The 25,472-nt window shown below is 37.4% G+C and overlaps 2 protein-coding genes across 3 annotated transcripts in view; one reads left to right on the plus strand and one right to left on the minus strand.

Annotated features, from left to right (window-relative positions):
* Positions 1–25,472, minus strand: part of slc5a10 (solute carrier family 5 member 10) — a 50,963-nt gene that overhangs the window by 16,794 nt on the left and 8,697 nt on the right. The window contains exons 7-12 of the mRNA XM_056462790.1: positions 23,236–23,316; positions 18,379–18,584; positions 14,261–14,396; positions 750–857; positions 473–623; positions 1–25 (exon numbers count right to left, since the gene is read on the minus strand). The exon at positions 1–25 is cut by the window's left edge and continues 144 nt beyond it. Of these exons, the coding sequence (XP_056318765.1) occupies positions 1–25; positions 473–623; positions 750–857; positions 14,261–14,396; positions 18,379–18,584; positions 23,236–23,316 (707 nt within the window). The remainder of the gene's footprint in view (positions 26–472; positions 624–749; positions 858–14,260; positions 14,397–18,378; positions 18,585–23,235; positions 23,317–25,472) is intronic.
* LOC130232788 (protein FAM83G) lies at positions 3,476–16,040 on the plus strand. 2 transcript variants are annotated; one of them, XR_008838134.1, is made up of 6 exons: positions 3,476–4,718; positions 7,578–7,745; positions 7,840–7,964; positions 10,277–11,510; positions 14,223–14,290; positions 14,532–14,552. XR_008838134.1 is itself a non-coding variant. In XM_056462775.1 (5 exons), the coding sequence occupies exons 1-5, from the start codon at positions 4,260–4,262 to the stop codon at positions 15,012–15,014; spliced, it is 2,469 nt and encodes an 822-aa protein (XP_056318750.1). In that variant the 5' UTR covers positions 3,478–4,259; the 3' UTR covers positions 15,015–16,040. The 2 variants fall into 2 exon arrangements, 1 of the variants encoding a protein (XP_056318750.1); XM_056462775.1 differs by lacking the exon at positions 14,223–14,290 and having other exon boundaries at positions 3,478–4,718; positions 14,532–16,040.

Genomic DNA, 25,472 nt, shown 5'->3' on the forward strand with positions numbered 1-25,472 from the left:
CACCACCAGAATAACAGTCACTATCCTGACAGAACAAATCAACATATTAGTTTTGATATAAACTTGATATGGAAATTGTCATTATAGTAATAAATCTTATATGACATGAGACCCCATTAGTAATATTTACTACCTAACTGTAAAATTTGGCCACTAATCTTTTTTCATAGTAAAGTTACATGAAGATTTTTGGTTTTATTCTCATAAACTAATTTCAGCTAATGACATAAGATAGTCATGAGCTCATCTAAATGATTAATATGTATTTCTTATCACGATTTTGGATTGCATTTCTGATGCCAAAAATAATTTCTACATTGTTTTTTTGTGATAGCTTGTGCATCAAACACCGTGATGTTGGATCTTAGACAACATATTATCTTAATGCATGTCATAATGATTGATCATTTTTAATAGCTGACACAGGTTCCTGGATGACATGTCAAAAGCAGCCATGAACAAATATTAATACCTGCCAACAAGTAGCAGCTCTTTTTCGCTAGCACCTCTTCGATATTTCTTCCAGATGTCCATGGTGAAGAGAGTGCTGCTGCTGTTAAAGATGGAGGTAAGTGATGACATCAATGCGGCCATCATTACAGCTATCATTAACCCCCGAAGGCCTGGAATAGATGTTTACAACTGCATGATTGTAGACAAAAAGTCTATGATACACTTGATAAAATATGTAATGACAGTCACAATATATCATATGCATAATGTGAAAAAGAATAAGAGGTCCTGATTACCGCTAGGCATGAGTTCAATCACCAGTTTTGGGAAAGCGATGTTGGAGCAGCCCACCTCTGCACCACACACCTTCACACACTCCTCAGGGTCCACACAAGCCACTGTGTCTGTTGAAAAAAACCAAAGCAGCTATTTATATAGGATTTTGTGTGAGCACTGTGAGCACATTTTTTGAGAGACATTCCTTTAGTTTGTAAAATACTGCAACATTATTTTTTTGTCAAAAATGTCTAAAATAAATGAATTATAGCTATTGTAGCTTTAGTCACAGAATCTGCTGACATTTTTTGCTATTTCTGTGCAGAATTAACCTTAATATATGAAATAAAAAATAACCTTTTTTATGTTTTTTATCCAATTAGATCCACTTATTTGGTAAACAAAGCAAGTTTCTCATATAATAGATCTACTAATAGACAGAAACTATAACTTTCTAAACTGTATTGTAAATAAATCAAGTGAACATTATTATTATATATTGATTGAATAATATTGAATATTATAAAGTGAATAATATTACTGACATTAATTTAAAAATGGAATAAATATAAATTTACACACATTTACACAGTGTTTACAAGTAAATAAATAAACTCAATGATGGGCTAAGAATCTGTGGATTTCTGTGCAAGCAGATTCCGTGTGAGCCTAGTTATAACTAAGTTATATTATAATTAAGTTTACAGTTACATCTAATATAAATTATAACTTATATCATGTTATAACTACATTATTACTTAGTTATTACTTCTTTTTGTGATTACATTTTTATGGATTTTACATGTAAGTGGTCACAGCATCCAGGGCCGGATAAGGAACACATTGGGTCCGGGGCTATAGCAAATCCAAGGGCCCCATTTATTTTTGACCTCACAAAAGTGTGTGTGTGTGTGTATCTATCTATCTATCTATCTATCTATCTATCTATCTATCTATCTATCTATCTATCTATCTATCTATCTATCTATCTATCTATCTATCTATCTATCTATCTATCTATCTATCTATATATATATATATATATAGTTGCTGTTGTTATTATTATTGTTATTATTAATAATAATTTACTATATTTTTATATATATGGTTCCACCTGTCCAAGCTTCTGTTACTACATGTACAAGTTAATCATTGATGAATCTTAAGTGAATTTTTATTTTTGTTCTACGATGAGCTTGGTTAGCCTACCTTTGACTGGACAGTTCTCGCGGTAGTGCCGAAATAAGGGACTGTCCAGAAAAAATTGGGACATCTGATCACTCTTTTGGGTGACTAAAACAGAGCTATTCAATATTCTGATTCAGCTACAGCCACTCCAAGTCCCACTTTAGCACCGGCGTCACTGTTTTTGAACAGCAGTGAACAGAAGACCAATCCAGGCCCCCCCTCTGCTTCAGCCCCACCTAGCCCTTATGTTAATCTGGCTCTGACAGCATCTTCAAAATTTTCTTTCCAATAAACAAAACAAGATCCACTCCCCAACCCCCGCAGCCCACCCAGAAAAACACTCACGCCACCCCCTAAGTTATTACTAAATAACTTAAATTTTAAACAAGGAACAATTAAGAAACAAAGTATTTCTGAAAATGCAAATGCTGCAAAAATGATATAAAAGAATATAAATATGAAATACTTTAACATATACAGAAACATATACAGTACAGTAACTTCATTTGTGCAGTTTATGCACAAGTGTTTTAATCTTTAGAATATGAAATATTTACTTTTACTAATAAAAAGTCTTGTTAAGATTGGGAACCTTGATTTTATTGGAACTTAAGATTTTAACATAGTATTTTACGGGGTTTTGAAGGGTTTTAACAAAACAAAAAAACAAAAAAATGCTGATGAATGACGATGGAACATAGCTTACAAAAACAATGGTAACCACAAATTAGTTTTCTAGTAGGGCTGCACAATATATCATTCATTTCAGCATCGATATCGTAATGTGATTATTCACAATAGTCATGTCGTGATTAAGTCTGGATTCTAATTTATTATTTTGCAAGTGTTTTTTAGGCCTGCGACTGTGTAAAAGTTTTAAAAGCATTCAGGCGTAAGAAATTGTACCACTAGTACAATTGACAAATTAACAAATCATGTTATTGAATTGTTTATAAAACGAAAACTATGCAGTATTGTTTTACATTTAAGCATTAAATTTCTGTATACCTGAATGCTGCTTGACTCCTCGAGAAACAATTAAACACTGTTTATTTAATTTGTATATTTTTCTTTATTGAATCTATGTTTGTAGATTGTTTATTATATTTGTATGCATTCCCCTACAAATGATTTCCAAATAGTTATTCAACTCATCTGGAGAAATTGTATTCATACCGGCATAAAAAAAATCTCACTCTTTAGTCCAGTATCGTGCAGCCCTGTTTTCTAGCATATAGTTTAAGCATGGTATTTGTTAATCTGTGTAAAATGGCAATCATTACGCTAAAACAATATACGTCTATTTTATCTTTTAATAAAAACTTTACATTTTCGTATGGGAGTTCAGCTTGTGTCTGACAACCAGTCTTCTTGTGGTTTATTTAAGTTGTCTATCTGTCTGCAGAAGCTACATTGCTGCTAAAAGTCTTGTGGGAAATAGGAACTGTCTGTTTCACTTTCTACTGTTTCCTGTCACTTTTTTCCCGGATACCCCGCCCAAACCCACGTAGCTGTTGACTCAGCCGTGTAATATTCGGACAGGACGCCGCGTCATCGACGCTCATGCAACCCGACGTCTGGCCTCTTCCTCTCTCTAGCTCAGTCAGCAGAAGTGGGGCAAAGTCACGCAAAAGCTCCACCGGAGTTTTAACTGGACATTATTTAAATCGGACGGAACGCGAAAGTTATGCTCAGCTGTCAACACTGTGGTGACAATCCGTAAACTTTGTTTTATGATGGTTGTTGTTGCTGTTTTCTCTTCGGAGTCGGTGATATCGAGGGTTTCTGCTTTTGTGGAAGACCCTGAACGCAGATTCAGTCGGCGTGGCTGAAGCCTGTTGGGCGCGTGTATGTATGTATGTATGTGTGTGTGTGTGTGTGTGCGCCCCTCCCGGTCAGGTGACTGAGGTGTGTCTAATCACTAGAGCCTCTGGAGATGCTTTGTTCGAGTCTACCTGTTGTCAACTGAAAGATGATCTGCTGCGGCTCTGCGGTCAACTGCGTCCTGTACTGAACTAGGACTCTACTCGGGGAAACATGATCAAGTAACATCTGAGGGGTCGTTTCTATCTTAAGGACACAGTTTTACCTTGATCTAAATATATAAAAGGGACGTTTGGGTTCTAAACGACCGCCAAGCGACTTTATTTGACAACAAACTTCTCACTTTAAAATGGAAACGCTTTACGAGAAGAACTTTTCTAGCCGTTAACTGAGCAACACTTTCCCCAAGACTTCATTTTGAGGGGTTTGCAGTAGCTCTTAACTAATTATATTACTAATAACGATAACAAAGAACATCCTTCTTTGATTAGCTAATTTGGATTGTGTTTGGAAACGCAATGGCTCTCTCTCAGGTTCAGTGTCTTGATGACAATCATGTGAACTGGCGTCTAAATGAGTCCAAACCGGAGTTTTTCTACAGCGAGGACCAGCGGCTCGCTCTTGAGTCTCTTGCCACGAAAGGACGCGACGCGTTTGACGCCTTTGTGAAGGAGCGTGAACTGCGTCCGTTCCTATCCGAACCCGAACTCGAGAGGTTTCGCAGGAACATTGAAGATTATAAACCCGGCTCTGAGCATCAAAAACAGGATGGTATGACGGAGGGAGAGGACGGGACGGTGTCTTTACAGTACTGGCCGGATCGCTCTGACACATCAATACCGAATCTGGATCTCGGATGGCCCGACTGCAATTCTTACCGCGGAGTGACGCGTGTTAATGTGTACACGCAACCGCCAATTGACGGACAAACGCATATAAAAGAGGTTGTGAGAAAGGCCATCGCGCAAGCACAGAAGGTTGGTAAACTAGAGAATCTTGAAAAGCACGATTGTACTATATGGTCAGTCTGTCCCAGAAACTGTAGACCCTTAAAAAGATAAGCACTAAACCGGTTCTTTTGTGATTATCACCTGACTCTCCGGGTGTTTACGCTCACTCATAAGTAAGTACCCCAAGTAAGTAAGTAGGCTAATTACTAGTAAGTAAATAAATAGTGCAGTTAGATACCTCTAAATCCCCCGCACCGATAATATGGACCAAACTAGGTTAAAAAAATGATTAAAGGCATAGTTCACCCACTAATTAAAATGTAAGCTATTTACTCACCCTCAAGTCATTTCCAACCTTTATGAATTCTTTCTTTTGTCGAACACAAAAGAAAATATTTCCTACTTCCATTGTAGGAAAACTGTACCATAGATGTCAATGGTTACATGTTTCCAGCTTTCTTCTAAAATATTATTTGTTCAACAGGTAAATGTAAACAAGTAAATGATGACAGAATTAAAATTTTGTGTGAACTATCCCTTTAATAATAGCAATGCATCATATGTGATTAGCTGTTCAGATTCCAACATGTTCCAAGGTATCTTTAGTTGTGTTTGATAGAAAAAAAATAAGTTAATAAAGGTTTATAACAAGTGGAGGGCGTGCAAATGATACATTTTCCTTATGGAAGTGAACTGCTGCCTGATAAGAAAAATTATCAGCCCATAAATGATAGATTATTTCTGCCTTTGAACTGCTTTAGATCTGTGTTGCTTGCCGTGAACATTTTGATTGGATTTTTCCCCATAAAGGGAAGAATTGCAATGATATTTGGAAAATGTATGTTTTCTTGAAATGTAAAAGTTTGGAAATCAACTGTATTTATTTGGATTTTATTTTTTAATCATCCTCAAAAATCCATATTAAATATAGTTTTCCTTTTACTGTAAAACATTTTTGAGCAAAAAAAGAATTAATTTAATTCAATTAAAAAAGGATGAATAGTAGGGGTGTGCGGTTGGGAAAAATATCTAATTCATTTTTTTTGACAGTGCGATTTGATTCACAATTGAATTCAAGTTTCAAGCTAATTTTAATTCATTTCAAGCTTCAGCTCAATACTGGCAAATACTCTGCGACAGCTCTTAAAAATGACCTGTTTATGTTCGGTGTCTCTAACTTTGAAACCAAAATATTGTTATTGATTGTTATTTATGTATTGTGGGCGTGGTTTAGTTGCGCAATTCTGATTAGGCAGAATGAAAGTCTGCTCACTTAATTGGCTGGTTAGAAAGCCCCGGTCAGATCACATGATTTCGGCACGATTTCTGTGACGTAGGGTGTCGTGGGGAGTCGTAAATGACAAATGGGCGTCATGACACAAGATTCAATCGTTTTTTCTCGTGTAATGTGGCGTAGTTCACAACAACCGATAGCATGTCTGCGATGCCTCACGACACCATCGCAGAAAGTCTAGCATGTTTACTTTTCGGAAGCATAGCGGACTGGTTCTGAAGATGTTTTCGTTATTTTTGTTTACATACAGTTGAAGTCAAAATTATTAGCCCCCCTCTGATTTATTTATTTATTATTTTTTTTATATTTCCCAAATGATGTTTAACAGAACAAGGAAATTCTCACAGTATGTCTGATAATATTTTTTCTTCTGGAGAAAGTGTTATTTGTCTTATTTCGGCTAGAATAAAAGCAGTTTAAAATTTTTTTATAAACCAATTTAAGGTCAAAATTATTAGCCCCTTTAATCTATATTTTTTTCAATAGTCTACAGAACAAACCATCATTATACAATATCTTGCCTAATTACCCTAACCTGCCTAGTTAACCTAATTAAACTAGTTAAGCCTTTAAATGTCACTTTAAGCTGTTTAGAAATGTCTTGAAAAATATCTAGTCAAATATTATTTACTGTCATCATGGCAAAGATAAAATAAATCAGTTATTAGAAATGAGTTTTTAAAATCTGCACTCCGTTGAACAGAAATTGGGGAAAAAATAACAGGGGGCTAATAATTCAGAGGGGCTAATAATTCTGACTTCATATATATATATATATATATATATATATATATATATATATATATATATATATATTATATCACAGCCTATTTCGATGAGCTAATTGCAACGTTTCAAACTGCGATTGCGATTCGATTTCAATTAATCGCACAGCCCTAATGCTTAGTTTATTAAACATTTATCTCTAAATGGCAACATCAGGAGGATGATTACACAGTATTGTCAATATTGATTTAACTATTGTTGTCCTAGGTGGTTGTGGCCTAACTAAGCAAAATAGCTGCTGTATTCATGTATGTCAACGCATGCTTTTCAGCACAACCCTTCTCTTCCAAGCTAATAAATATTTCAAAAGATAACGCAGAACTGTTCCGAATGAATTGACTTCAGCAGAAAACAACCTGATCATGCTGAATGTCCAAATATCCGTCACGTTTCACAATCCTATACTGGTTTCCAACTGACTCATTTTTCTTGTTGAAACTTGCTACTGCTTGAACCCAGTGATTCGGCCATGACACATACCGGCACAAATTCTCTTCCTCCCCCTCTCCTTATAACACACACTCCGTCAAAGAAATATCTTTACTCAAAGACATTTCTCACAATGAGAGCTTATAATGAGATCTAGGTCTTAATGGGTGCAGTACAACTGATTCAGGGTGTGTAGGAGTTGTTTTGTGTCTGCATCATCACGTTGTCTTCTTAATAAAGAGATCATACAACGCTGACAAAAGAATTGTAATTGTATTTTGACCTGTATAGTAATTTGTACACTAAGAATATAAAAGCATGTGTGTTTTTATATGGGAACAGTTTAACATCTATACATTTACTGTGTGTGTTTGCAGATGATAGCGGTGGTAATGGACGTTTTCACAGACGTTGACATTTTTAAGGATCTAATAGAGGCTGGTTTTAAAAAGAAAGTAGCTATATACATTATTATTGATATTGGATCCATACAGCACTTTCTTCTTATGTGTGAGAGAGCCAACATGCATAAAGGACACCTCAATGTAGGTCTAAGAAGCATACACTTACGTTTTTGAAGACAATTTCAAGTTAGATGCAATTCATGTTTCATGCAATAATGACGATTTGTGTTTGCAGCATCTGCGGGTACGATGCATTGGTGGTTCTGAATTCTACACACGCTCTGCTCAGAAAGTGCGAGGATCATTGAGTCAGAAATTCATGTTTGTGGATGGAGACCGTGCTGTGTCTGGATCATACAGGTATGTATGTGTGCTCTTTATTGTGTTTGTATGTATACATGAGGCTGTGTTTCTAAAATACAAGTGAATCACACTCATCTGGATGAAGTTCAGATATATACTGAACCGAGTAGGGCTGTGCGATTAATCGAAATCGAATCGCAGTTGCAATTTGAAATGTTACGATTTGTTCAGCTGCGGTCACACTCGAGTTCGAACTTGCAAAATTTTGTCGTACGGCGCTGCAAAAAGGGGCGGGATTAATCAAGATGTTTGGACATTTAAAAAAGCAAGAGATTGGTCCATATTTTAAATTTCTGTCCAGAGAGGTCATGTTTTGATCCTCGATTGGTCTCACGCAGTCAAGTGATGTGATTTCGCAGGTCAGAGTTCACCAAGCTTGAACTTTTCACCGCAGCAAACTGCGAAACTTGTGGCATGAGCTTGCGTTTTCAGTCTAACGCATTCGTGTGCATATGAATGGAACTCCATGGGAAGAAAAGTGACCGCAGCCTCAATCGCAAGCGTCTGCGATTATAAAATATATATGTAAACAAAAATAACGAAAACATCTTCAGAACCAGTCCGCTATGTTTCCGAAAATTAAACATGCTAGACTTTCTGCGATGGTGTCGTGAGGCATCGCAGACATGGTGTTGGTTGTCGTGAACTTTGTCACATTACAAGAGAACAATTGATTGAATCTTGTTTCACGTCGTCCATTTGTCATTTACGACTCCCCATGGCACCCTACGTCAAGGAAATTGTGCCGAAATCATGTGATCTGACCGGGGCTTTATAACTAGCCAATTGAGTGAGCACACTTTCGTTCTGCCCAATCAGAATTGTGCAACTGAACTACAATAATACAAAAAATTGGGATTATGGCGTCTGCTGCTTCAGAGGCATTGATAGAATAATTAATATTAAAGAAAGACAGCATTTGTAAGATGGGGATATTTTGGTTTCAAAGTCAGACACAGAACAAAAACGGGTCATTTTTAAGAGCTGTCACAGAATTGTTGCCACGGCTTACAGATTATTGAGATGAAGCTTGAATTGAATAAAAATCAGCTTGAAGCTTGAATTCAATAGTACATCAAATCGCAATATCTGTCAAAAGAAAAAAAAAATAAAATAAAAAATCACTATTTGATATTTTCCCCAAATCGCACAGCCCTAGTACTGAGTGTAGCTTACTGGTAAAAGCTGTATGCCATGGCATTTAGCTGTGGGAAATTGCTAAAGGAATTTGTTAATGATAAAAAGTGTCTCTAATTTTGATTCAGCAACTACTTGAAACTTACTTGGTTTAATGTACTTTATTCCATGGGTGAGGGAATTTCTGTAATATCATAGAATTTTAAAAGATCTTTTCCAGACATTGAAAGTCAGGGGTTTTTAATGAATAGTATTCATCCAAATCATAGTACATCAGATATTTTAGTTTTTTCCTTTCATTTTTAGTTTCAAATGCAGTCACCAAACTGTACGTGTTAATTAAGGCTAACATGTCAAGATAATACATTTTAGGAGCTCTGGCTTCAAAATGACCACTTAAAAGAGTGGGTAGTAAAAGGCAGAAGACAGAAAAACTAAATGCTATTTTATGAAGCTACTTTCGAGCTATCAAATATGGGAGGAGGAGCACTTCTCAGCCATGCAAAATGAAAGTACCTGCATAGGTGTCTTGAACATAAATTATCCACTGTTGGTCTCATCACATGACTATCATGACTATTAACGTCCTGCAAAATGATATTCAAGCTAACTCCATTTAAATATTATGCAAAGCACAACACCAGCCTGTTTTCCATTAATTATAGGTCATGGAAATTTAGCTTTTTAATCAGTGAAAGTCAGGGAAATACCAGGAATTTGATGTTTGGCTTAGAGTGGGACTCCTGATAAAAAAAAACAACTATACAGAAATGAATAAAGCCTCAATCTCAGGAAAGGTTTGAAATTTTGAAACTAGAAACTTCCACAATCTCACGCATACACCTGCGAGAGAAGATGGAAGAGCAGTCATTACACAAAGGCAAATTTAGAGAATAAACATTTACAAGGGTGTAACAAAACAATTAAACTAGAAACCGAATAATATAAAGGAGTAGTCAAACAGTAATCAAATCACAAGACCTCATAGCCTCATAAACCACATGGCACATGGCAGGAAATGCCAGAATACAAAAAGAAAAGGGAAGTATGAACAGACAAAGCAAAGTTGTCACACTACTGAAAAACAGAAGTATTGTGACATTTAATGTGTGCTTATGAGCTGCGCATGTTATTTATTTATTTATTTATTTATTGTCATTTTTATGTTTCAGTTTTACATGGACTGCTTCGCGTTTGGACCGCAACATCATAACTGTTCTGACAGGACAGGCCGTTGAAACATTTGACAAGCAGTTCCGTGAATTATACATGAGTTCTCGTGGGGTCAACCTCTCCAAGATCCCAATGGCGGAACCTCCGGAGCCAGAACCTACTCCAGTCGCCGTTCCTCCCCCTGTTCCCGTTAATGTTGCAAGAAAACTGATTAACCCCAAATATGCATTGGTCAATGCAGATGCTTCAAGCAAAGCATCTTCAGAAAAAGCCAGTGCTAAGAACAGTAACACCCCAAATCCCATGGTCCAGCTTCCCAAGCGTCAACGGGAATTGCCGGAAGCACCACCAAAGCATCCAGGACTTGTAGGATTGCCAAAGGCAGATCTTATTCCCTATCTGCCCATCTGGCCAGAGCCAGACCCACCTAGTGATGTTATTGGGTTCATTAATATCCGTGACACAAGCAAGCCAGCACCAGTGCATTTAATGCGCTCCCAAAGGTTTGAAACATCTCAAGCAATCCGATTTAAAGACCCTTTCACAGCCCCACCCGAGGATCCGCTTCCAGAAAAAGCAACTCCTCGTCCTAAAACAGCACAACTGTCTAAAATAAATTCTGTAGATCCAAATGTTCAATCAGTCGCTAAACCTCAGCCTGATTCTAGCAATGCCGATCAAGATACTCCAGCCAATACATCTCAGACGCCAAACTCTCCAGATCAACAACAAGATCCCAAACCCAACCCTCCACCACAAGAGCCGGAGCCTAATCCTGAACCAGCAGAAGTCCAGCAGGCTGTAGAAATTCCTGTGCCCAAACCACGCACTCTTCAGTTAGTAGTTAATATTTCAGAAGGCTCTGGAGACGCAGAGGTCACTTTAGTGAAACGAGAGGAAAACCAGACCATCAGCTTAAAGGATGCACACTTGGACGTTCAAGATAACGACGCAGACAGCACTGCTGTAACCTGTGCGCATTCATTAAAGGATAAAGATGAGAATTCCACAACCTCTGATGAATACTATGAATGTACTGACTCTGATAGCAGCGATAAGCTCCCTAATGGAAGGATAACAGGTTCTGGTCGTGTTGGAGACCACAGCCCTGATGCGCTTAACGTGATGGCCCGCTTCTCTCAATCCATGCTGGACTTGCGATCGGATGACCCTGATCTACGAAGCACTGTTGAGAAAAATCTACTGAATGCACAAAGCAGAGACAAAGCAAAGGTAGGTGTCAATTTTAGCGTGTCTGAATGTGAAAGTGATTTTTATCAGATCTGGCTCTCCACTCTACCAGTCCAATAAACCTGGGAGTGTCTCAGATAGATGAAAAGAAGCCAGGCGTGTGTGTTATGGAACGCAAGGGTGTGGCGGTGTGCGTTCCGGGATGCTGTTGACATTTCCTGCACGCCTGAACCTGCTATAAGTGTTAAAACATATATATGGGGGTGGTGGGGAGGAGGAGGGTAACATGGAAATGTAGTATCAGATGAAAACATGAAAATGACGTTAGATTTCATCTGATCCTTACTTTAGTGGAATTTCCCCACTGAAAAAGTTGTCTGTAGTCAACATGAGCTAAAGATGTGAAACTTTTGTTTAGAGATGGACAATATATTGTTTGTCAATCTGATATACTGATTATAATGGGTCAAAGATGATACAGGGGTTTAAAGCATCGAAACAATAGTGTAACCATTTTATTTGTCTTCATACATTACAATGCATCTTGTTTAAGCGTAGTTTTTTTTATTGTATAAAAAATTACTTGTACACAACACATTAGTATAATTGATTTAAGGATCACAGTACTGCCTTGAAAAAAAACAAATAGATTGTAATTTAAAATTGTTATATTTTGTAACTATCCATTAAAACACTAAAATGATTTTAACTTGCAAAATTGCTTTGAATGAATATAAAAATCTAGATTTGACATCTGACCTTTGACCTATTTATTTGACCAAACATTGGATATTTAATTGTGCATTTAAAATAATTCACATTTTACTTTGTTCATTCAAATAATTTCTAGACAGGATTATAGTATAGATGCATCTCTACCTTTTATAAGTCATTACAAATCTCTTCCTAATGTTTTTATTTTATTCTTAGGGTTAAATTATCTGTCAGCTGTTTCTAATAAAATGCTTTAGTCAAGTATGATGTACACTACCTGACAAAAGTCTTGTCGCCTGTTCAAGTTTTAGGAACAACAAGTAATAACTTGACTTCTAGTTGATCATTTGGTATCAGAAGTGGATTGTATGAAAGGCAAAGGCCCCTAGATTATGCTTATTTTACCAAAATAAAACATGATCATGCCTTGATTTTTAATTATTTAATTAGGACAGTCAGGTCTGTCCTTGCTTAGACAAAAGTCTTGTCATTTAACAGAAATAATGTCCAGTATAGAATATAAAGTCATGGTGCAGTGGAAAAAGAATTAATATTGTGTGGATGACTCCCATGAGCTTAGAGGACTGCATCCACACATCTCTGCAATGACTCAAATAACTTATTAATAAAGTCATCTGGAATGGCAAAGAAAGCGATCTTGCAGGACTCCCAGAGTTCATCAAGATTCTTTGGATTCATCTTCAATGCTTCCTCCTTCATCTTACCTCAGACATGCTCAATGTTCATGTCTGGTGACTGAGCTGGTCAATCCTGGAGCACCTTGACCTTCTTTGCTTTCAGGAACTTTAATGTGGAGGCTGAAGTATGAGGAGTGCTGTCCTGCTGAAGAATTTTCCATCCCCTGTGGTTTGAAATGTAATGGGCTGCACAAATGTCTTGATACCTCAGGCTGTTGATGTTGCCATCCACTCTGCAGATTTCTAGCACGCCCCCATACTGAATGTAACCCCAAACCATGATTTTTCCATGAAGTTTCACCAAACTTGACTGATTTCTGTAGGAATCTTAAGTCCATGAGGGTTCCAATAGATCTTCGGCAGTATTTGTGATGATTGGGATGCATTTCAACAGATGTTTCATCTGAAAAATCTACCTTCTGCTACTTTTCCAAATGATCAACTAGAAGTAAAGTTATTATTTGTTGCGCTCACAACTGGGAACTTTTTTACAACTAGACTTTTATTTATAAATATTTATATATATATATATATATATATATATATATATATATATATATATATATATATATATATATATATATATATATATATATATATATATATATATATATATATTTAAATATATATATATATATATATATATATATATATATATATATATATATATATATATATATATATATATATATATATATTTAAATGTAATATTTATATATGTATATGTATGTATAATATATATATATATATATATATATATATATATATATATATATATATATATATATATATATATATATATATATATATTTAAATGTAATATTTATATATGTATATGTATATATATATATATATATATATATATATATACATATACATATATAAATATTACATTTAAATATATATATATGTGTGTGTGTGTGTGTGTATATATATGTATATATATATGTATATATATGTGTGTATATATATATATGTATGTATGTATGTATGTGTATATATATATATATATATATATATATATATATATATATATGTATATATATATATATGTGTATATGTATATATATATATGTGTGTGTGTGTATATGTATATATATATATGTGTGTGTGTGTATATGTATGTATGTTGAAACCAAAAGTGTTTACTGGGATACCAGGCTTAAGGTTGTTTTTATAAGTGCAAGCTGGTTAATAATAGAACATCCTGACTTGCACAAACTTGGTTAAGTCTGTTAACAAATTAAAAACCAGCTTAACAACCTTACGCTGGTATGACCTGATTACTTTAGAGAGGCAACAAAGCTTGGACAAAAGATGACATAGCACTGAATTTTTGCAGCACTAGCGGATACAGCAGCTGGAGCGTGTGTGTAGTACCTGGGTACAGTGCCCTGCTGATCATGCCAGGTAAGATGATGAAGATCATGGGAAGCATCTTGAGATAGCTGGCAAAGATGGACGCTCCTTTGGCATGACTCAGACTCTTGGCTGACAGAGACCTCTGCACGATTACCTGCCAATAATCCACCAACATTATTATTGTTATTTTTTTAAACGGAAAAATTAATTAGAACAATTCCTGTCAGAACATTTGATATCATGCCTGTTTATCCTGTTTCTGTCTCATGTATACCTTCCTCCCTTTCAGCTTTACCAGATGATCTCTAGGTCGCCTGTTCGGGACACTTACGGCCGAGCCAAATTGGTGATCGGTAAACCTGGAGGGTTTCATAGGCACCTTAAAAGCAGTGATCACTTGATTTGGGGCCACAGGTACTGGCAGGGGAAGATGCATGCACCTGAACCACCCTCTAATGGATCAGGCCAGCAAAACCTACACCGCTCTGGACGGTCGCCTAGAAGACAAAACCCTGGCTATAGGATTGAAGGACTGCGAACCAGCCAAACACCCGCTCAGCGGCTCATGCACACCCAATCCCTCTCTCCCTCTCGTCGGGTCTCACAGACAAAGTCTTTGTCTCCTCATAGACGGGTCGAGACTCGTACGCCATTAGGAATTCCTTTATCTAAATATGCCAGCTTCAAACACCTCAAGGCGAAGGTTCCAGTGAACACGTCTGGTTTTGCTTTGGGGGATAAATTGCTGACACAGAGGCACAAGGACAATTAACTGATTTATGGTGGCTTTCTTCCCAGCAGAAACGACTTTGTATTGATTACAAAGGCGTGAATGTGCAATGATGTTGCCACCGCTTCAAATGGAGTTCAACTGGATCTCCAACTGACACGAGTATTACAGTGGCAAACAAACACTGATATTTTTCTGGATACTTGTTACAGACAGCCTTACTCTTCACTGACGTGCCTTTATTGAGTAACGCGGACTGGAATTTGGTGGTGGATTTGTGACCATGGTGATGGAAATTTCACATTCACCTCTGTTGTTGACTAATTATTGTCTCAGATTCTGGGAAAAGGATGTTGAAAAGATTAAGGTACAGTACAAGCTAACCACGAGTTATTGTTTAAAAAAAGCACAGCACACAAATCAGAGTCAAAACAAAAGACAAAACCGAGGCTGACGTTTTCTTCGGTTTCGTCACAGATGAAGTCCTGTTTACACTCAGACTAATGTTTGGTGCTCAAATTTGTTGCGCTAAACAAATTCATTTAAACGAATGACATTTGTTCAGACTGACATGTACTTTTGCATGCCGTTAGTGCAGCAAATCCTTTGTTTACAGGGAGGTGCTCTAATGTCTTTTCCGTTGTACTATGAAAAAGCCTGTTTACCAGTAAGGCCTTGTTTACACCTGTTATTAAGAGGCTTTTTTTGTTGACCTAATCACAAATGTACAACCCTAATTAGAAGTGTAAATGAGCTTACAAGAGAGAAAAAAAGTTTTGCATGTTAAAATACACATGGAATGCATGGGAAACACATGAATTGTAGTTGGATTTCAGATGAAAATGTTTTAAAACCATATTTCATCTGTTTTCCACATGTGAATGTGAAGTTGATAGCACATGTGTGAAGCTCTTTAGGTTTGTAAGTTGCCTGGGTTGAGCTTATCTACAACTGATCACTTTTAGATGCAGTCCAAAAATCTGCATTAGGCCAAATTTGGTTTTACAGTGAACGGTTTTGATTGGAAATCTCGAATAAACCTGCAACAGCCTTGTCAACTATCAAAAAGTGTCTTTTTATTTTGCGTGAACAAAAATGACGTGTAAAAATCGGACCAATTGTTTCATTCTGAATATTTGCGCTGGTGTAAACAGGCTTTCACAACTAGCTTTGGATTTGGAGTCAAGACCAAACCCTCCAAGATGCAGACTTGAGGCTGATTTATACTTCTGCGTCAGGGGATCACCGTAACCCACGGTGCATGCCTTGTTTGTTTGCTTTATTTATAAAGCACATTTTAAAACAACAGATGTTAACCAAAGTGCTTTACAAATCAACCAACATATCTATACGGGACAGAAAAAGCCCCGTCGCCTTTGGATTTTAATCATGATTGGGCAAGAACTTGCTGAAACTAATTTTCCAACCTAATTGGCCTTAATGAAGGATGCCAGTGACGCAGTTCACCAATGTAAGTGGGTGCCAGACCATTCAAACCTTTAAAAACAAATAACAATAACTTGTATTGAATCCTAAATTGGAGTGGGAGTGATAAAACTGGTGAGATACTACTTTTTTTTTTTACTGTACGTTTTAAATGCCTAGCAGATGCAGTCTTACAATTGAGGCCTGCTAAACTCCTGAATACAAAGAGTTGCAGTAGTCCAATCTGGACATAATAAAAACATTGATGATGGTTTCCAACTCCTTAAAAGACAGAAAAGGCTTCAATTTGGCAGTGTTTCTTAATTGATAGAAACCACTTTTGATTCATAGCGTGACTGTAGACCTTAGGCTTAAACTAACCTAATTGATTTAATTGTAGATTCACAGACATTCAGAGGGACAAACACAAGTACTTAAGTTTTTTATTCATTCAAGTGTAAAAAATTACCTGCCAACCATTCCTTAATCTTGTTAAAACGGGAACAAAAGGACTGTAAAACTGAGTTCTCTCCCATTTTTATGGGCATATAAAGCTGAGTATCATCAGCATAAAGATGATAGCTTACATTATGCTTCTTACAGATAGCAGCCATGGGAAGGATGCCTTATGCGTATTCGTGCATTTATAGTTCTGCGTGCTGTTTGTGTTTCTCTGCAATAACACTTTCAAAATGCTAGCTGACAGTAGGTTTTCATGTTCCTTTGTGTCTAGTTTCTTAATGGGTGTTTAGTTTTTTCTGAACGCTACCTTAATGTACAAGTTTTTTTAAAGTTTCCAGGTTCTGCAGGTTGCAACGTCCGGAATTTTCATTGTCAATCTTAATCCAATTATGATCATTTGTTGTGGTTCAATTTGGAATTCCCCAACCAATTGCAGAACCCGGGGAACCAGAGTAAGTGCTCCAACTTGGCCCTGCCCTGGTCCCCTTAATGTACAAGTAGCTAAAACGGCAGACTTGCAACTTTAATTGTAAGGTAAACAATTAAAACAAAAGTTTCCACCTGGAGCTCCTTCATGGGACTTGACGCTTGTAAACAATTGCTCGGGCACGCGGCTCTCAGCACCGCCCACACTTGTCACACTTTCACAAAGCTTGGGCTACGCATCGTTGTGACGTGTTGCTACATTTTTTTGAGAAATGCGCGTTGGCGCCAGCCACGATGAGGGCTATGCAACTGCGCTGGACCATACCCGTGCGCTTGATGCAGAAGTATACATCAGCCTTTAGACCTGCTTATTTGAACAAACTGAAATATATTCATGCAATGCTGAATTAAATAATTTCAGACTGTCATGACTGAGACCCTCAACCAAGACTTACATTTTGATCCACAGCAGAAAGGACCACATTTATGGAGTCTTGAGGAGACTCCAACTCCGTCAGTATTTCCAGCAATTGTATAGTTTCTATTCTAATTTTTGTTTAATTTTTATTTTTGCCTGCTAAGGAGGTTTTAAATAGTGAAACCCTTTTTGTAAAGGAGTTGATGTGCACTGTACTTTAAAGAAGGAAAGTGTTACAATTAATTACAAATACAGTTTTCTAAACCATCTCAACCATTCTGCTTTAAAAATGCTAGTCTGCACACACTGATACCTACAGATTCTGAGGAGAGGATATACTTGAATCGTTTGGTGATGTTTTTGGTGCCGCAGGAGTCAGGGTAGTTATATTTAAATTGATGCAAATTCCTCACAGCCTCTTACTTATTTGCATCCAATTGCAAATGTCTGCCTTGTTTTAAGTCCATTTGTGGACAGTTATATTGTCTTGGTAGCCTTTCCCCCCGTGTAAAGCCACTTACCTCTATCTCTTCTATATTAATCTGCTATATATTTCCTATAGCAGAATGCGACTATGCAACATTTAGTTGCAATAATTTCCTCGTTGTGAGGCTTTTTACATTGTGTGAACCAGGGTAGTCTTATTAGTCTATTTTTGAGAGTGTTTGAGCGTACCTGATCGGTGCACCAGTACCATGTTGCAAGAATGGTTAATCCCAGCGTCATGCCTGGCCAGGGAAGATCTCCATGCACTGGGTCTCTGAACAGGTGCATGGCGTCATGTCTAGGCAGGTGACATGTTGTGTTCGGGATGATCTTGGACGGCACAGCTTGCAAATACACACTCTCCAGGTTACTGTAGCCTCCAATTTTGTTGAATGCTGTAAGATAAATGCATATCAGCTAAATCTACTACTGTTTTGGGTGAAATGTAGCAGTTTAGCATTAATATTTCTTTTTTGTACTAACGTCAAAATGCCATGGCGTCAAAATGGAATGTACAATTTGAATCAGTTCCAATTAAAAAAAATATTTAAATTGCTTTAGCTTGTTAAGACTCGTGTGTTGTTTGCTTCTGTGTTTTTCATTTCAGTTTCGCTTATAGAAGAATTTCTGTGAGTAGCTAAAAGCATTTCATGGGATTTTCCCCATTTCCAAATCTCTTTGCAAACCAGCACTGCAGGTTTTTAATTGTTTTACTTTGTCCTAACCAGACATGATTTTCTATGAAGTAGGGCTGAACAATACACTCACCGGCCACTTTATTAGGTACACCTTACTAGTACCGGGTTGGACCTAATTTTGCCTTCAGAACTGCCTTAATTCTTCATGGCATAAATTTAACAAGGTACTGGAAATATTCCTCAAAGTTTTCGATCCATATTGACATAATAGCATCACGCAGTTGCTGCTGTAATGAGTGGTTAATTGTGCTACTGTTGCCTTTCAGTTGGAACCAGTCTGGCCATTCTCCTCTGACCTCTGGCATCAACAAGGCATTTGCGCCCACAGAACTGCCGCTCACTGGATGTTTTCTCTTTTTCGGACCATTCTCTGTAAACCCTAGAGATGGTTGTGCGTGAAAATCCCAGTAGATCAGCCGTTTATGAAATACACTAGCCTGTCTGGCACCAACAACCATCACTTAAGTCCCTTAAATCACCTTTCTTCTGTATTCTGATGCTCGGTTTGAACTGCAGCAGATCGTCTTGACCATATCGAGCAGTTGGACAGATGCACCTAATAAAGTGGCTGGTGAGTGCATATCTATTGAGCATTTGTAGCGCAATGTGTGTATACGTTATAGTCACATTGCAGGATTGAATTTGTTTATTAAAGTTTAAAAGATAAAGATATTATTAAATGTGTATATATATATATTTTTAATTATTTATACAATGATGACCACGTTATTTTACATTTAGTTGTTCAATTTCTTAACTTGAATACTGTACAGATATATATTTATATATTTCTAATGGCTTATAAGGGCCATTTTGGGGCCCCCAGAGTTACTATTAAGAACCCACAGCCCCCCCCCCCCCCCCCCCCCCCCCCCTCCCCCTTACTTTTACTTTTGTTTGCGACACCCCCCCCCCCCCCCCCCCATCCCCTCTTCTCTTTCGTCCCCAACACCATATCCAAAAATCCCCAACCCCACCCACCCGCTCTTCACTTTCGTCTGCGACAGCCCCCACCAGAATGTTGGTGCCTGTGAACCGCGCAACCGGACATTTATTTTGTTGCCTGATTTCTCCTCCTGTGACGGCCAATATATTTACTGTACGTTTTTACTTTTTCAAACATTATTCAGTTCCTTTTTGTATAACATGTCTTTGATGAAAATGTCTTTGATGAAAGTTCTTTGAATTTTTTTACACTGATTTTGATCTTACAAAATACTACAGTAAATGAAACTAACAAGCAAAAAAAAAACCCAATTCAGACTAAATTGTTCATATGTTGAACATTTAGAATTTTCATGTGATTTATGTTTTACATTAGCATATTAAACAGCAACTTTGTTTATTCAGCACTATGCCCTGAAGGGAATTAAACCCAACATTTTGGGCCAATTTGTGGTCAAAAATTATTAGGAAATTTAACTAAAATATTGTAATAGCTTTTCATTATAGCTTGACTGGTCTTGACAGGTTCCTTGGATCATGCCAAGAACATTGATGGCAATTATACCATTATCAAACCAACTTTCCGTCTTTAATTTTCTTTGAAATCCTAATTTGTGTTAACCGCTCCTCTAGGCTGTCCAACTTACACCAAATTCAGCTCAGAGCATTAGACTTTTTTGGCCCCCCCATTTACTTATTTATTTATTTATTTATTTATTTATTTAATACAACATCTTGATTGATTGATTGACTGACACTTTTGTTGTATGTAATATGTTTTGCCTATACAGTAACAGCAGTACGCCATGAGGTAAGCAAATGTAAGACATTTTATTATTTTTTTACTTCTTTTACTCTGACTGTTAATTTGACAACATTTGTACATGGGATTCACATATGTATATATAAGAACTTTAAATGTTAAAAGCTATTAGTTACTAGTTAATTAGTTAAAATTATTAGTAACTATATCTGGTTTCCTCCACAAGTCCAAAGACATGCGCTATAGATGAATTGAATAAGCTAAATTGGCCGTAGTGTATGTGTGTGTGTGAATGCAAGCATGTATGGGTGTTTCCCAGTGCTGGGTTGCGGCTGGAAGGGCATCCGCTGTGTAAAACATATGTGGGATAAGTTGACGGTTCATTGCACTGTGGTGACCCCTGATTAAATAAGCTATTAAGCTGAAAAGAAAATGAATGAATGAATTTGTAACTAATACAGTTATGGTAACTAATAATCCTATTTCTGAATTTGATTGTAAGGCAATAATGTGCACCTTCTGTAAAGCTGCTTTGAAACAATAATTATTGTGAAAGGTGCAATACAAATTAGCTTGAATTCAATTGAATATGTGATCCTGGAACACAATAAACCATAGTCATAAGAGTATATTGTATTCATCATCTATAAAATGTAATAAATAAGCTTTCCATTGGTTTATGTCTACTTGATAATCTGGAAACTGAGGGTTAAAAAAGCTAAATGCTGAGAAAATCCCCTGTATGAAGACCTTGGCAATGCACATTACTAATCAAAAATTGAGTTTTGATATATTTGCAGTATGTACTTTACTTAAAAGTGCAGTAGGTGATTGTGTTCAGAAATATTTTTGTTGTGCTGGTTGAAAGTCTCTTCATGTTCCAATAGTAATGATTAAAGTAAAGGATCTAAATGTATTTATATGTTACCATAAACATTTAACAATTGTTTGGCCGGCAATTTCCCAAATTTTTATAAGTAGCCAAAACTGTCTGTCAACAAATGTAGATTTGTACATCATGATTCTATGCTCTTTGCCTCTATTCACACAGATCCGCTATTTGCGCATGCACGCGTCCCGGTCACATGGACATGAGTGACAGCGCTAAAAACAAATGCTGAATCAAAATGTAAAATCTGAATCAATATTGGAGTTACTTTTGAGCACTGGAAGAAGGATGACACCATGGCTGAGGTATTTCTTTAGACAGGTCATGTTCTGTTTTAAAACACAAAGCTTGTAGATTTTGTTGTTATGAATGGGTTATATGCACAGAAGTGTTGTTCAGCAACTGAAATCTTCTGGCGAAAGATTAATGTGACTATTTTCAATTTCATGAGGGATCTTTGACAGCCTCAGTAATGTAGATTTTAATTTAGTTTAATAACAAAACATCAGTAAACAGCACTATTTCACTAGCCGGCTTTACTGAGGTGAAGTTGCTTTTATATTCACATTGGTTCATCTTTGAACAATGACAACCTGTGACGTGTCCCTATATTGTTTACCACGCTATTCTGAATATTCGGTCTGAAATAGCATGTCACTGCGACTTAGTAATAAGTGTAATTCCAGAATGCCGCCGGACAACCACCAAGCATACAGTAGTGGCTTTAGGATAAAGCGCGTGAAAGGGTGACCAGCACTCCTTGCATGCATGAACTATTGCACATTATGACAAGTTTCGCTTGCTACACAACGAAAACCTGCTATATAGAATTGTAGAATTATAAAGCACTAAGTTTTAAGTGTTACATGCAAAACTGTTGCAAACAATTTATTTGTGTTGAATTTAAACAAATTAAATTTAATAATGTTGAACTTAATTTGTTTGTTTAAATTCAGCCCAAATGAATTGTTTACAACCACTTAACGTAAAAAAATTTTGTAAATCCAAGGAATCAGCTTTGAATAATTTTTTCAGTGTAGTGGGTTGTCTACTGTCATCCTTAATGTGCACGTTTGTGATTTCAGGAGGCGTGGCTTTGGACGACAGGGGAGGGATTGTATTTGAAAGATATTATGCTAACCGGTTAGCATTTAGGCAGATCACCTACTGCACCTTTAACATTCGAATGATTTTTGGCATAAAATAAATGGCTATAATTTTGATTCAAACAATGCATTTTTGGTTCTTGCCAAAAAATATACCCATACAATATAAGACTTATTGTGGTCTGGGGTCACATATGTCAAACTTATAGCTGGACTTATTCACCTTATTCTCTGTGTACGAGCGGGCGCAGCCATTTGAATCATTTTGGCTCGAAACTTCCGGTCTCATTCACTTCCATTCATTTTTAAACGTTAAAAACAGCTCGTTTTGCTGCTTGGTGTTGCAAACTGATATTTTCTTATTATATTATTCTACTTTGTCTGTATTGTAATGCAAACACTTGTTTGTAGAGTAAGTAGTTTGACCGTTTTTTGCCGTTTATTATTCCTAGTCTTTTCTCCCATAGGCAACTGAATCGGAAGTTCTAAAACAATCGCAAAAACGCGCGCACTTCCGCATTGAAGAATAAGGTCAATACATTGCCATCTGTTTTTAGCAATGCCACTTTCACAATGTTTTCTCTTTCCAGTAGTGTCAGCTGATGTTAGATGGAGAATGAAAGAAGTAGCCGGAGACTGACTAACCGGTGATGGTGAGGATGACAGCTCCGATGATCATGATGAAGGTCTGAAGAGTGTCGGTGTAGATTACAGCAGCCAAGCCACCTGCAGAAACACAGGACTGAAAGGTTATTACTCAATTCTCTCTTGATGGTTTAATGTGATCTGAGTCATCAGGGTCAAGTCTGAATCAGCACTTGTAGACGGAGGAGTGAATACGGTGACAGCAGAGCGGCGGATTAAAGTAATTATGCAATTATGCTGGAATCAGTCATGTAGACTATAATTACTGCTGATGAAATTAACTGTTACTGAACCCCTGGACTTCACTGGGAGAGTTCAAACAGTTAGTAGAAGCTTTCATCAAAAACAATTTACAGTAGCACTCAAAGCTGTGGTTAAGGAGCTTGATTGAGGACTCTTAGTTTGTAATTTGCACTTTGCAGAACTCAAACTAACAACATTCCTGATGCAAACCATAAGCTTTAACCAGCATGCCACTCCGTCCATGTTTACAGAGAATATCACATCTGCTCGCTTGGCTGTAAATCTGTGTGTGCAATGCGCTGTGACGTAAAAAGCTGTTCAACAAGTGTATTCTTGCAGTTCTTGTCGAGAAGCAGAGCTGTGGAAATGCTAATTATGAAAACTGCTCAATGCTGAAATGTGTAGTCATACTTTACAATTAGAATGATGAATTATGAACATGCTGTGTGCTAATTATTGTTCATCCTTGATTCATTTATTATGAGAAAACATTATCACATGTTTATTTTTACAACTTGATTACCTAATACATTTGAGTCAAAGATGAGACATCTGTTGGAGACATACGGCTCAGTGGTTAGCACTGTCGCCTCACAGAAAGAAGTTCGCTGATTCGAGCCCTTGCTGGGTCAGTTGGCATTTCTGTGTGGAGTTTGCATGTTCTCCTGGTGTTGGCGTGGGTTTCCTCCGAGTGTTCCGCTTTCCCCCATAAGTCCAAAGACATGTGCTATAGGTGAATTGGGTAAGCTAAATTGTCCGTAGTGTATGTGTGTGGATGAGTGTGTATGGGGGTTTCCAGTACTGGGTGGAAGGGCATCCGCTGTGTAAAACATATGTTTTATAAGTTGGTGGTTCATTCCGCTGTGGTGACCCCTGATGAATAAAGGGACTAAGCCGAAGGAAAATGAATGAATTGAATTGAAGCATATTAAGTGTAAATCTAGTGTTTCAAATAACTTCAGTGAAAATAAAAGGGGAAAAAATGGTTAATTGGTTGCTAGGTGGTTGCTAAGGATTCCGAGTGGTTGCAAGACAGTTGCTAAGGTGTTCTGAGTGGTTCGTAGGCGCTTGATATGGTGTTGCTAGGTAGTTGCTTTGGAGTCCTAAGTGGATGCTAGGTGGTTGCTAGGGTGTTCGGAGTGGTTGCTAGGCGGTTGTTAAGGGTTCAGCGTGGTTGCAAGACAGTTGCTAAGGTGTTTTAAGTGGTATGGTAGGCAGTTGCTAAGGTGTTGGTAGGTAGTTGCTAGGAAGTCCTTAGGGGTTGCTATGGCTTTGCTAGGCAGTTGCTAGGGTGTCCTGAGTGGTTGCTAGGAGGTTGCTAGGGTGTTGCTTGGTGGTTGCTAGACAGTCCTGAGTGGTTGCTAGGGGGTTGCTAAAGTGTGGCTAGGTGGTTGCTAGGAGGTTGCTTGGGAGTGTCGAGTGGTTGCTAGGCAGTTGCTAAGGTATTGTTAGATTGTTGCTAGAGTAAGGTTAGTGGTTGCTAGGCGGTTGCCAGGGTGTTCTGAGTGGATGCTAGGTGGTTGCTAAGGTGTTGCTAGGTGGTTGCTAAGGCGTTGCTAGGTGGTTGCTAAGGCATTGCTAGGCAGTTGCTAGGGTGTTATGTCTGGTTTCTATGTGGTTGCTAAGGTGTTAGGTGGTTGTTAGGGTGCTTTGAGTGGTTGCTAGGCGGTTGCTAAGATGTTGCTAGGTGGTTTCTAGGGTGTTCTGAGTGGTTGTTATGTGGTTTCTAGGGTGTTCTGAGTGGTTGCTAGGTCATTGCCATGGTGTTGCTAGGCAGTTGCTAGGTTCTTCTGAGTGGTTGCTAAGCTGCTGCTTGGTGGTTGCTAGAAGATTGCTAGGAAGTTTCTAGGGTGTTGCTTGGTGGTTGCTAGAAGGTTACTAGGGAGTCCAGAGTGGTTGCTAAGGTGTTGCTAGCTGGTTGCTAGTGTGTTATGAGTAGTTGCTAAAGTGTTGCTAGGTGGTTGCTATGATTTTTATGCATTTATGGTAAAAAG

This window comes from Danio aesculapii, chromosome 1 (genome assembly GCF_903798145.1).
Source record: "Danio aesculapii chromosome 1, fDanAes4.1, whole genome shotgun sequence".
NCBI classification, from domain to species: domain Eukaryota; kingdom Metazoa; phylum Chordata; class Actinopteri; order Cypriniformes; family Danionidae; genus Danio; species Danio aesculapii.